General features: G+C 49.3%; 1 protein-coding gene across 1 annotated transcript in view; it reads left to right on the plus strand.

The window, feature by feature from the left end:
* Nucleotides 1-4,308: 4,308 nt before the first annotated feature.
* The window catches only part of kremen1 (kringle containing transmembrane protein 1), a 57,083-nt gene continuing 47,430 nt past the window's right edge, over nucleotides 4,309-13,961 (plus strand). The window contains exon 1 of the mRNA XM_042337548.1: nucleotides 4,309-4,431. Within this exon, the coding sequence (XP_042193482.1) occupies nucleotides 4,350-4,431 (82 nt within the window). The 5' untranslated portion in view covers nucleotides 4,309-4,349. The remainder of the gene's footprint in view (nucleotides 4,432-13,961) is intronic.

The following is a 13,961-nucleotide window of genomic DNA, read 5'->3' on the forward strand; positions in this document are numbered from 1 at the left end:
ATTTAAAGCCATAATCCAATCACTCCATCTGTGCATCTAGGGCAAATGTTAGGGTAAGTGTGTGTGTGTGTGTGTTTGATGGGGAGGGGGTTATCTCTGTCACCAAAAACTCCCCTCCCCCACCCGCAGATCTCAAGGGAACAAACTTACATTTCCTTCAGGAAGTGACTATTTACAAATTACTGTTAATTAAATTGCGCAAACAGTAAGTAGGCTTTCTTCCAGTGACATCTGTGTGTGTGCGTGTGTGTGTGTGGAGGGGGGATTTGGCAAGAGTTTTCTTGCTTGATGTGTCCAGATGGGCGATTGTTCCAGAATATTTTGTAATCTGGTAAAATATGTTTCCATTTTTTGTCTTCACAGTTAGCAGACAAGCCGGTGACTTGACTGACGCTGATTGAGGCTGGCAGCCTTTAGTGAGTCTCACCCACGGTTTGACTCTTTACATCTCAATAATTAAAGGGACCTCAAGGTCGGGGCATTTTCTTCTTGAAGTTCGGAGATGGTTTAAGAGGTTCTTTCGAATTAAATGTGGGGAGAGGGTTTTAAAGATTTTAGAGATTGTGCCATTTTACGAGGCCAAAATGCACTCGAAACCTTAAGGCAAGTTTCCTTACTCCACGCTCCTCTGTTTGCCTAGCAGTAAGAAGGAACTCGGTTGTTAGTCGATTGGCGGATTGCTTTCCGGGGGTAATAATCCTTCCCCCCACTACCACCCCCAAAAAAAAACATATCTGCTTGATCCACGGCTGTTTGTGGGACACTGCTGTGCACCATTGGCTGCCGCATTTTGCCAACACAAAATATAGTAAATTCACTTTACAGTATATTCTGTGAAGTCTGTTGAGATGCCCTCTGATGTCATTAGGCGCTACACCAAATGCAAGGATTATTGGTGGTGTCCTGTAGCTCAGTGGTTATAGCGCTTGCCTCGCAAGCGAGAGACCAGGGCAAAACCTTGGGCAAGTTTCCTTACTCCACACGCCCTCAAGAAAAAAAACAATAACAATTTGGTCACTCAATCCACGACTGTTTGTGGGATACTGCTGTGCGCAATTGGCTGCCGGATGCGTTTCACCCACAAAATATGCAGTCACTACACTTTACGGTATATTCTGCAAAGCGCTTTGAGGCGTCTGTAAGACGTGATAAGGCGCTATATCAAATGCAAGGATTATTTTATTATTATTATTATATTAACGCACAAAACATTGTAGGCAAATGGGGCTTTGAAATTCAAATTTCAGAGTCCGGATAAAAGTGGTGGATTTTCTTTTATCTTTGTGGATTAGATTGACAAACTCGTGTGTGTGTGCGTGTGTGTGTGCGTGTGCGTGGGGGTGGGGGTGGGAGAGAGAGGAGGTTGTGTATCCATTGGAGATGGGTTTATTTGTGAAATTTTGCAAGCGTGATTCTGTTATTACAAGCACCGATAGCAAAATCACGTCCCAAAATTCTTCTTCAATCTGTTTCCACTTTGAGGCCCAGCAGATGGGGAGCTACTTATAATAATCTCCCCCCGCCCCCCCCCCCCCCACCGACCGAACTCCTCGCCCTCCATACACGCACGCACGCACGCTTACACTGTTAACGTATAATCACTCGAAAGGCATCAGAACGACAATTAGAATAATAAACAAAACAACAACCTGTCAGAACACAAAGAGAGTTGTCCAAAACTCCTTTGAAATAAAAAAAATATTCTCGATTTTATTTGCTGGGGGGGGGTGGGGGTGGGGGTGGGGGGTGGGGGGCGGGGGCGGGCGAACAGGACTTCTGCGGGTCTCTGTAACAGTAATAATAATATTAACCATCCCTGCATTTGACATGGCGCCCCATCGCGTCTTCGAGAGACGTCTACCGAGCGCTCTGAGACGCCGTCCGGCGTGGAGGGCGCTACATAAATCCAAGTTGTTGTTGTTGTTGTCGTCGTATCAAAGCGCTTCTCGCGATGCACTCTGAAGCGAATTGATGGTATGTTTCGGGGGCGAAACGTGGTAGCCGGTTGCGCGCAGCGGCGTCCCCACAAAGTCGGGAGGAGGAGGAAGAAGATGAGGAAGAAGAAGAATCCTTGCATTCGATACAGCGGCTTGTCGCGTCGTCGCGTCCCGAGGCGCGCGACGGGAACGCGGTGCGAGGTGGGAGTGACCGTGCATTTTGCGGGCGAAGATGTGTGTCTCGTGCGAAGACGCGGCGGGTGTCAAACGGGAGGAACTTGGGAACAGCGAGGAGGTGGAGGAGGAAAGTATGTAATGTGTGTGTGTATCTATGTGTGTGTGTATGTATGTATGTATGTGTGTGTATGTATGTGTGTGTGTGTGTGTGTATGTATGTGTGTGTATGTATGTATGTATGTATGTGACAAAATGCAGTAACACTAAAACGCACCATAAAATGACTCGGGAGACAGGTGGGTGGTGGGGGGTGTGGGTGGGGACAGGTGTAGGTGTGGGGGTGTGGGTGGGGACAGGTGTGGGGGGGGTGGGTGTGGGTGGGGACAGTTGTGGGTGTGTGGGTGGGGTGGGGTGTGGGGGTGTGGGTGGGTGGGGGTGTGGGTGGGGACAGGTGTAGGTGTGGGGGTGTGGGTGGGGACAGGTGTGGGTGGGGGGTGTCTGGGTGGATGTGGGGGGGACAGGTGTGGGTGTGGGTGGATGTGGGGGGTGACAGGTGTGGGGTGTGGGTGTGTGTGGGGCGTGACAGGTGTGGGTGGGTGTGGGAGATGACAGGTGTGGGGTGTGTGTGGGTGGGGACAGGTGTGGGTGTGGTGTGTGTGGGGGGGGACAGATGTGGGTGGGGTGTGGTGGGGGCTGTGGGGGTGGGGACAGGTGTGGGTGTGTAGGTGTGGACAGGTGTAGGTGTGGGGACAGGTGTGGGTGGGGGGGGTGTGGGTGTGGGGGGACAGGTGTGGGTGTGGGTGGGGGGGACAGGTGTGGGTGGGGTGGGGGTGTGGGTGTGGGTGTGGACAGGTGTGGGTGTGGGTGGGGGTGTGGGTGGGGACAGGTGTGGGTGTGGGTGGGGATGTGGGTGGGGCGTGGGTGTGTGGGGACAGGTGTGGGTGTGGGTGTGGGTGTGGGTATGGGTGGGTGGGGACAGGTATGGGTGGGTGGGTGGGGACAGGTGTGGGTGTGGGTGTGGGTGGGGGTGTGGGTGTGTGGGTGTGGGTGTGGGTGGGGGTGTGGGTGGGGGGTGTGGGTGTGGGGTGTGGGTGGGGGTGGGTGTGTGGGTGTGGGGGGTGTGGGTGGGGGTGGGGGTGTGGGTGGGTGGGGGGTGGGGTGAGTGTGGGTGGGTGTGGGTGGGGGGTGTGTGGGTGGGGTGTGGGTGGGGTGTGTGGGTGGGTGTGTGGGTGGGTGTGTGGGTGTGGGTGGGGGTGTGGGTGTGGGTGGGGGTATGGGCTGTGGGGTGGGTGTGGGTGGGGGTATGGGGTGTGGGTGTGGGTGGGGGGTGGGGGGGTGGTGGGTGTGGGTGGGTGTGGGTGGGGGGTGGGGGGGTATGGGTGTGGGTGGGTGGGGGTGGGTGTGGGTGGGGGTGGGGGTATGGGCTGTGGGTGGGTGTGGGTGGGGGTGTGTGGGTGGGGGTGGGGGTGGGTGGGGGTGTGGGTGGGGGTGGGTGGGGGTGTGGGTGATGTTCTGGCTGTGTTGGCAGTGGGAGCTCAGGGCTTCCTGTCACATGCCCTGAAAGTAATAGGATCTCTCTGTGTGGTGTATCTCTCTCTCTCTCTCTCTCTCCCTTTTTCTCTCTCTTTCCCATTCCCTCTCTCCCTCTCTCTCTCTCTCTTTCCTCGGGCTCTTGAATTGCTGTGATTAGAGATCAGGGAGAGGGAGAGGAGGTGTCTGTGAAGCTCTGAGCTGTCAGTCTGTGTCTGTCTGTCTGTCTGTCTGTCTGTGTCTCTCCACCACAATTTCCACCTGTGCGCCACCTTTTCACTCACTCATTCCCTCTCTCCCTCTCTCTATCACTCACTCTCACTCTCTCCCTCTCTCCCTCCCTCTATCTCTCCCTCTCCCTCTCTCTATCACTCACTCTCACTCTCCCTCTCTCCCTCCCTCTATCTCTCCCTCTCCCTCTCTCCTTCTCTTTATCACTCACTCATTCCCTCTCTCCCTCCCTCTCTCACTCCCTCTCTCCCTCCCTCTATCAGTCACTCACTCATTCCCTCTCTCCCTTCCTCTATCATTCCCTCTCTCCCTCTCTCTATCACTCCCTCTCTCCCTCCCTCTATCAGTCACTCACTCATTCCCTCTCTCCCTCCCTCTATCTCTCACTCTCTCCCTCTCTCTATCACTCCCTCTCTCCCTCTCTCCCTCCCTCTCTCCCTCCCTCTCCCCCTCTCCCCCCTCTCTCTCTCAGCAATGGAGTACCTGACAGTCGCGCTGCTGCTCCACACTGGATGCGGATTTGCGGTCAGTCTCGGAAGGGCAGAGTTTAATACGGGTGAGTGGGTCCGCGATTCCCGGAGTCGCTATTGCTTTGCGAGTCGTCGCAGCGCAGCGCAGCGCAGTGGGCAGTGGGCAGTGGGTAGAGAAGGGCAGTGGGCAGTGGGCAGTGGGTAGAGAAGGGCAGTGGGTAGAGAAGGGCAGTGGGCAGTGGGTAGAGAAGGGCAGTGGACAGTGGGCAGTGGGTAGAGAAGGGCAGTGGGCAGTGGGTAGAGAAGGGCAGTGGGCAGTGGGCAGTGGGTAGAGAAGGGCAGTGGGTAGAGAAGGGCAGTGGGCAGTGGGTAGAGAAGGGCAGTGGGTAGTGGGTAGAGAAGGGCAGTGGGTAGAGAAGGGCAGTGGACAGTGGGCAGTGGGTAGAGAAGGGCAGTGGGCAGTGGGTAGAGAAGGGCAGTGGACAGTGGGCAGTGGGTAGAGAAGGGCAGTGGACAGTGGGCAGTGGGTAGAGAAGGGCAGTGGGCAGTGGTAGAGAAGGGCAGTGGACAGTGGACAGTGGGTAGAGAAGGGCAGTGGGTAGAGAAGGGCAGTGGGCAGTGGGTAGAGAAGGGCAGTGGGTAGAGCAGGACAGTGGGCAGTGGGTAGAGAAGGGCAGTGGGCAGTGGGTAGAGAAGGGCAGTGGGTAGAGCAGGACAGTGGGCAGTGGGCAGTGGGTAGAGAAGGGCAGTGGGTAGAGCAGGACAGTGGGCAGTGGGTAGAGATGGGCAGTGGGTACAGAAGGGCAGCAAAAAAGAACACTGATCCTTTGGTTCGCCGATAGTTTGCAATGAGACCTTTTTGTCACATTCCGATCGGATATTTTTTTTCCATCAACTGAAATGATAGGAGTGTTTTGCACATTTGCTCATCTGAGGGAGAGGGAGAGAGGGGGAGAGAGAGAGGGGGAGAGAGAGAGGGGAGAGAGAGAGGGGGAGAGAGAGGGGGAGAGATGATCTTATGAGTTACCTCAGAGCCAGTGTGTACCTGTGTGTGTGTGTGTGTGTGTATATGAATGTGTCCTATCGACAAAGCTGTGTACAACATAACTCGGAACACATAGCTGTCATTTCCTCACAGGTATTTATTTCCAAGTACTTTCATTTTCCTCTCTATCTTTTTCTCTCACTCTGTCTATCTCTCTCTCTCTCTCTCTCTCTCTCTCCCTCTCTCTCTCTCTCTTGGGGCAAAACTGTGAATCGATTTATTTAGTGTATATTGTATACAGACGTGTGTGTGTGTGTATATGCGCATTGCATTGGATAAAGCAGATTAAATCACGTCGAAGCGACTCAAAGCGCTTCCCAGACTGTGTCCATTTTCACTGTCAAGTTCACACTGTTTCCACTTCACTGTAATTGAGTGGAAATGGACATAAACTGCAGCTGATTCTCACACAGAGAAGTCAAACCGTGAATAGATTAGTGTGTGTGTACATACGTTTGTGTGTGTGTATATATATATATGTGTTTGTGTGCATATATGTGTTTGTTTTGTGTGTGTATATATGTTTGTGTGTGTATATATGCGTGTGTGTATGTATGTTTGTTTGTATATGTGTGTGTATGTATGTATATGTATGTTTGTGTGTGTGTTTGTGTGTGTGTCTATCTGTGCGCGCGTGTGTGTGTATATATGTGTGTATATATGTGTGTGTGTGTATATGTTTGTGTGTGTGTGCATATGTTTGTGTATATATATGTTTGTGTGTGTATGAGTGTGGGTGTATATGAGTGTGTGTGTGTATGTGTATATATGTATCATGTGTGTGTGTATGAGTGCGTGTTTGTATGTAAATATGTGTGTGTGTATGTTTCTATGTGCGTGTGCGTGTATATATGTGCGTGTCTGTGTATGTGTCTGCTTTTTTCCTTCACTGATTGGGCTTATGCACATCTGCACAGATACTGCACAAAACAGCAGCAAATATACTGCACAATACAATACAAAACTCCAGTGCAAAATGACACTTGTGTAGCTCCTTTCACGTCAGGAGAACGTCCCAAGGCGCTGGACAGTGAGGGACTTGGACCCGAGCGCGTGGTGGGGGCTGTTGGGATCAGGCAGGGCGGAGGGTAGGAGGTAGGAGGGTACTGTATACTGTATTTCTCTTACGATTAGCCAACCAGCCAGTGTTAAATGCAACACATTCAACCTGTTAAAGGCAGCTAAGGTAAGATCGATTCAGGAGTGCAGACACCGACTGTCATGCAGGGAGTGAGACACACACACACACACACACACGTGCAGACTTGACGTGGACAAAAATTATTCCGAGAGAGGGAGAGAGAGAGAGAGAAAAATAATGTCTTGTGTTTGCTGATAAATAGGCATTTCTGGCTCTCTCCTGATCCATTGCCTGTGAGAATATTCCCTCTAGGAAGTTTCACGCAATCACCTGTTGTTTTCTGACACCTTGATAACAGAATGAAATTTACACTGAGAGAGGGAGTCTGTGTGTGTGTGTACGTGTGCGAGAGTGTGAGAGAGGCTGTGTGTGTGTGTGTATGTGTGAGAGAGAGTCTGTGAGTGTGTGTGAGAGTGTATATGTGCGCGTGTTAGAGAGCGTGTGTACATGTGCATGCGCGCCTGTGTGAGCGCGAGAGAGAGGAGTAAATCATGCGTGAAGCGTGAAGCCTTTAATTGAAAATAATATATAATAAAGAGGTTGTTACCGTTTTGGGGGACGTAAATTGCTTGTAAAGTTATCAGCCTGCGATCTGCTGTTGTTTTGTTGTGTCTACAGTCCTTGGGAAACAGTTTATGGGCTGAACTGAAACAAAATATTTACACGATATAATTTTTCGGGTGAAAAAAATAGCATTTGGGGCCTTTTTTTAAAAAAAAAACAAAAAGAGAGGACGGTTTTGGAAATTCCTTGTTTTTTATTTTGGTTTAAATCCTCTTGAGAGTGTAACAATGTAATACCCCTTCCCCCCCGCCTCCCCCCAAGGGAAAAATATTCTAATTAAAACCCTCTTGATAACTTTCGGACTCATCCTCTGTCTACACCCCCCACCCCCCCCAACCCCCAAAACAAAGCTGCTTCTTATTAGAGAAGAAAAACAAGTTGTTTTATTTTGCTCTCTCTTCTCTCTTCTCTTTCTCTCTCTCTAAACTCCCCATAATTGTATTCTTTTGGATTTAATTAAGAAGTGTTCCCGTTAAGACCTGTGCAGCCCTGCCCTGCCCTGCTCTTTCCTGCCAAGCGATCAATGCCTGTGCCATCTGCACCCAACATGTGCACATAATGATGCAACTTTAGATGCAAAAAAAAATCTGCCCCACAGACACGGTTTTGACTGGCATATGTTCCAATTTGCTTGGTTGGTCAATTTAAAGGCACATTCCTTCTCCCTTCTCTCTCTCTCCTTCCCTCCCTCCCTCCCCCCCCTCTCTCCCTTCCTCCACGCTGAATTTCAAAGCAACCCACAACATCGCCAGCCTTATTATTCAATCCACGACTGTTTGTGGGGACTCTGCTGTGCGCAATTGGCTGCCCGCTTTTCGCCCACAAAGTGTACGGTCGCTTCACTGAACGGTATGTTCTGCGAAGCGCTTTGAGACGTCCTGAGGACGTGATAAGGCGCTGCATCACATGCAAGGATTATCATCATTATTTGTTATAGATTGTGTGTGAACGTCTTCAGGTCGCGCCCGCAGACGTTCCTATTCGACCGAGCCTACGTTCACGCCCCTCCTAACGCCCGGCTCAGCTCCGTGCTCCGCCACTGTCAAGCGCTCTGGGACGCTACCCTGCTTGAGGTGCGCTGTGTAAATGCAAGTTGTTGTTGTGTGTGTTGGAAATAGAAAAACATCCAAATGGATCTGATGTCTAAAAAAAAATCTTCAGCAAATAGAGAGAGAACAGCAGTCAATTTGTTTGGGAAGATTCCACCCCCCCCCCTCCCACCCCATAAAAATAATGATAATAATAATGAATAATAATAATAAGCCGTAATGATTTTTTTAAACATTGAAACGAATAAATCGTTCACTAGTGATTTGATTGTTACGTTTTGCCCATCAGGGAACACAAAGTGAGACATGCCCTTTAAAGAAGGAGGGTTCATTTGATCGTTGGCCAAGCTGTCTTGCATTTATTTTCGCACAGAAACTGGCTGAACGTTTGCTTTTTAAAAAAAAATTAATTAAAAAAATCTCTTTGTGAATACGAAGGGATTGGCCCACAAAAAGCACAGTCAAATCAATTTTACAGTACATTCTGTGAAGCGCTTTGAGACGTCTCGAAGGCGTGATAAGGAGCTATACCAAATGCAAGGATTATTATTAATGCAAGCCATGGATGGTTAGGATTATATGCCGAGTGAGTGAAGACCGCAGATTATTTCTTATTCTTTCAAAATAAAATCCGCCTCCTTTTAATCCTCCAATGTGAATTTCATCAGAACATCCAACTGCTTGTAATCACTTGGCTTCATGAACAACTGCTTTGGTTGTAAGCACCCACCTCCCCAAACACTGAATAAGACCATTTCGGCAAACTGTCTGTACAGATCCTTTATCCCCCCCCCCCCCCCACCCTCCCCCTCAAAAAAAAATACACCCTGCAGTGATTTCAAGGCTGTAATCTAATTTTACAACTTCAGAGGCTGATTATAAAATTGCCCAGACTTTGCTCTTGGAAATATACAGTACAATGCCTTTGTACCCTACAATTAGATTACTCCCTTCTAATCATTGCCAGGTACCCAGCCAGTAGTATTATTCTGTGTGTAATACACGCTCCAGTATAAACAGCATCCATCCAGGAATGCGCTGGTTATACCACAGCTGGTATCGTGATGTCAGACATAATTGCCTGGTTCTGAACTTGGAATAGATTCCGGCGGTTAGCTTAGGGAGGTAGGAGCACGAGTGGATTCCATTTGTAATATGGCCCTCATCCCATTGAGCTCGCTCCCAGCGCCTTGGGACGTCCTCCTGACGTGAAATGCGCAATACAAAATGTATTTTGTTGATATTGTTGTCCCACCGGTTTAGCAGATGGCAGATATTATAATCCCATTTCCTTAATAATAATAATCATCATCATCGTTGCATTTGACATAGCGCCTCAACACGTTGTTGAAACATCTCAAAGGGCTTCGCAGGATGTGCTGCTCTGTAAAGTGGAGTGACTGTGTATTTTGTGGGCTCGTCTGTATTTCTACAAACCGTGTGGGATAATTCGGGGATCTCTCTCCTCTCCCCCCCAACCCCACCCTGTCTTTCTTCCTGGAAACTGCCTTGCTATCACTCAGGTGGGAAGTTGTGATCTTTTGAGGTGTCGACCTGGCTCAGTCGATAGTGTTCTCACCTCTGAATCAGAAGGTTGTGAGTTCATCCCCTCACATCAGGACTTTGAACTCGTATTCAACAACAACAACAACAACAACAAGATTCCATTTATAGAGCGCCTTTCACGTCAGGAGGACGTCCCAAGGCGCTGCACAGTTGGGTCATGACCCGAGCAGGGGGGAAATGGTCAGGGTGAGGGGAGGGAAGGGAGGGAGAGAGGAGGGGGGAAATGGTCAGGGTGAGGGAGGGAAGGGAGGGAGCGAGGAGGAGGAAGAGAGTCGAGAGGGAGCTGAAGGCTCGGTCAAAGAGAAAGGTTTTGAGACCGGCCTTGAAGGAGGAAAGGGAGGAAGCAAGGCGAAGGCACTGGGGGATGGAGTTCCAGAGCCTCGGGGCTGAGAGGCTGAAGGCCCGACCACCGATAGTAGGGCGGTTGGGGCGGGGGACGTGGAGCAGACCGGAGCCAGAGGAACGGAGGGTACGGGCAGGCAGGTAGGGGGATAGTAGGTTGGAGAGGTAGGAGGGAGCAAGGCCGTGAATGGCCTTGTAGGTGAGGATGAGGATCTTGAATTCGATCCTCTGGGGGATGGGGAGCCAGTGGAGGCGAGCGAGGGTGGGAGTGATGTGGTTGCGAAGCCTGGTGCGGGACAGTACACGAGCTGCAGAGTTCTGAATGACCTGCAGCTTGTGGAGGGAGGTGGCGGGAAGGCCGGCGAGGAGAGAGTTCCCATAGTCCAGCCTTGAGGTGACAAAGGCGTGAACCAGGGTTTCAGCAGCGTGAGGGGTGAGGTAGTGCCGTAGTCTGGCGATGTTCCGGAGGTGATGGAAGGCGGTGCAGTTGTGGTGCGGAATGTGAGGGAGAAAGGACAGCTCAGGGTCGAACAGAACCCCGAGGTTCCTGACTGGCTTTGAGAGGTGAGAGTGCAGCCTTGGATGCTGATGGTGTCAGCGTCTGAGGTGCGGAGGCGCTGACGTGAGCCAATCAGGAGGGCCTCGGTTTTTAGTCCCCCAGGTATTCAGTCCTGGGGGAGTGGTGCATGGTCAGAGGTGCTGTCCTTTGGATTAGACTTTAAATGTCAATTCTGTCTGCTCATTCGGAGTTTAAAGATCCCATCAGCATTCTATGTAAAGAGAGGGGAGTTACTTCCGGTGGCTGGTTCAACAATCCCCCAGCTAAAATTTATCACTCACTTCATGCCTATCTGTGAGGTATCGCTGTGCATGAATTGGCTACTGCATTGGCCTACAAATAATAATAATAATAATAACCTTGCATTTTATATCGTGCCTTGTATCACATCGTTGCCACGTCTCGAAGCGCTTCACAGAATATACTGTAAAGTGTATACTTTGTGGGCGAAATGCGGGAGCCAATTGCGCACAGCAGTGTCCCACGAACAGTTGTGGTTTGAGTGACTGAATTATTGGAATTGTTTTTGTTTGCACAGTCACTACAGTTCTGCAGTGGAAAATAATCCAGTGAAGTGTTTTGAGACTTCCTCCTAATGTGACTGGTGCTATATGGAATGCAAGCATTATTATTATTATTATCATCATTATAATAGTTATTATTATTATTATCTCCCTATTGAATGTCACAATCGAATCAGCCTCTGTCAAAACTATAATGGTGTGATTTAGTAAACAAACCGTGTGGGATAACTGAGGCTCTCTCTCTCTCTCTCCCTATAACCCGTCCTGTTATAACTCTTGACCTGAACACTGTAATCTAATGTGAAACATTCTTCCTTTCTGTCATGTGCTGCAAAGCGGAGCCACAAAGGGAGCGGAGAGGGAGGGAGCGAGTGAGTGGAGAGGGAGGGAGCGAGTGAGTGGAGAGGGAGGGAGTGAGCAGAGAGGGAGGGAGGGATCATTGGAAGCAGCGAGGACATGCACGCACTGACACGCCACTGCAGATCGAATGTGAAGCTGCGAGCTTGTGCTCTGCAAGATCATCTCTCCACGTCTTTGAAGTTATCCACTTCGTGGCTGTTCGTGGGGACATTGAGTGTTCAAGTGTGTGTGTCAGCCTGGCTCAGTGGGTAGCGCTCTCACCTCTTGGTGAGAAGGTTGTGGGGTTAAAGCCCCACATTGGTACTTTGAGCTAATATAGTCTAAGCCGATACTCCATTGCCGTGCTGGGGCCGTGCTGCATTGTTGGAGGTGCCGTCCTTCGGATAAGATGTTAAACCGAGGTCCCGTCTGCCTGTTCCGGTAGACGTTAAAGATCCCGTAGGCAGAATTTGAATCCTTTTACTTGAGAGACTGTTAGCCAGGACACCAGGAGAAATTCTCTTCTCGAGACATCTCAAAGCGCTTCACAGAATATACTGTAAAGTGAATTGACTGCATAGTTTGTGGGCGAAACGAAGCAGCCAATTGCGCACAGCAGCGTCCCACAAACAGTCGTGGATTGAGTGACCAAATAATAATAGAGGTTGAAGTGAGGGGAACAGGAATAATGTGGAGTATAAACACTGGCATGGATCTGTTTCTGTGTCCTATCAGTCTACGTAATACTCTGTGTGATGATTGCGATTTGACGCCCGGGCTGATTCATTTACTGACGAGCTTGAGTGAGATGAGCTGTCGACAGTGCAATCCAGCGACTTTCACGTCAGGAGGACGTCTCAAAACGCTTCACACTGCTCGATGGCTTTCTGAGCTAGGGGTCGGAGCCAAGAAATATTCGCGTAGAAGTTCCCCCATAAGGGGGAGGGGAAAAGTGACCGAAAGTGCAGTCAAAGAGGTGTGCGGTGAAAGAAACGAGGGAGGGAATCAGCCCAAGAGGATGGAGTTCCAGGGGGTGCGTGTAGAAGTCTGTCAATGTTGGTAAATTTACATCCGATCGGCAAACCGGGCTCCAGTCTCAATCAATCCAACTGAAGGATGGAGGTGGTTTGTACACAGAGTAACGGATAGCTAGGAGTGATTACTGCTGAAATGGTTCAGATGGTTTATGTACGGAATAATGGATAGGCTTCGAACGAGAGGGCTCAGGTCATTCATATAGACAACAAAGGGTATCCGGGAGTGATTACCGTGTTGTAATTCAATCAAGGGGTTCAGGTGACACTATAAAGTGTACGAGGGAAGCAGCTCTATTTTCCGAACCCTTACGTTGATGATTTCAATGTGTTTCACAACAGATCACTCAGAGAGGTTCAAAGGAAGGCGGACTTTTGGTCAAATCAATCTCATGCTTCCATGTGTGTCTGTGTTTTGTTCGCCCACAATCACTCCATTTTACACCATCTTCCTGCGAAGCACTTTGAGACGTCCTCCTGATGTGAAAGGCTCCATACCAAAAGCTATTATTACCAAAAGTATTTTTATGTTCTTATTATCTTGGGATACAGTATATAGTTTGGGACATGACAAGTGCAAGCGACTGCCAGAACGGCGAAAAGCAAACCAGATGGACCTTGGTCCTCTTTTGTGTAGTAATAAAAATAATAATAATAATAATAGTCATTGCATTTGATATAGCACCTTATCACGTCATTCAGACGTCCCAAATCGCTTCACAGAATATACTGTAAAGCGAATTGACTGTATATTTGGTGTAGCAATTTTTATGTTCTTAAAAGCAAGGATTATCATTATTACTATTATTAAAATTTCAACTCTTCCATCTTCCCGTTACCATGTCAATAGACTCCTTTAATGATATCTATTTCCTGGCCTGAACCATTCTTCCCATCCTGGTATCCCAATTCTGGCTGGTGACTGATCTCGGTATTAAAGATACACTTAAAAATGTCCTTTATGCTCTCGAACCTGTGACCCTTGGACTTGCCGCCCTGTCCTATCTGAGAGTATTCTTTTCGAAACTATTTGCTATTAATTTGGCTTTCGCCATTTTGAGTTGAGAGACTGTGGGATGGTGAAGGGATCCTCACTATCCTGTGGGCCAGCCTCGCAAGCGAGAGGACCCGGGTTTGATTCCCGGGCGGAGTGAAACCTTAGGCAAGTTTCCTTACTCCACATGCCTCTGTTTACTGAGCAGTAAGTAGGTATAGGTATTATGTTGTTAGTAATAGGAAACAATAGTTGGAGTAAGGAAACTTGCCTAAGGTTTCGCCCCTGTCCGGAAATAGAACCCAATTCCTCTCGCTTGCGAGGCGAGTGCTCTCATCAAGAACTTTGTTCTTATTGCTGCTTGAACTCACGTACGCAATGGACACTATTTTGCACCGAATCGTCAATCTCTCCCTGGCGTGGGTCTGAAGTCTGCTGATGTGGAAAATAAGAACTGTC

The sequence above is a fragment of the Callorhinchus milii genome, unplaced genomic scaffold (assembly GCF_018977255.1).
Source record: "Callorhinchus milii isolate IMCB2004 unplaced genomic scaffold, IMCB_Cmil_1.0 Scaffold8, whole genome shotgun sequence".
Classification (NCBI taxonomy): Eukaryota; Metazoa; Chordata; class Chondrichthyes; order Chimaeriformes; family Callorhinchidae; genus Callorhinchus; species Callorhinchus milii.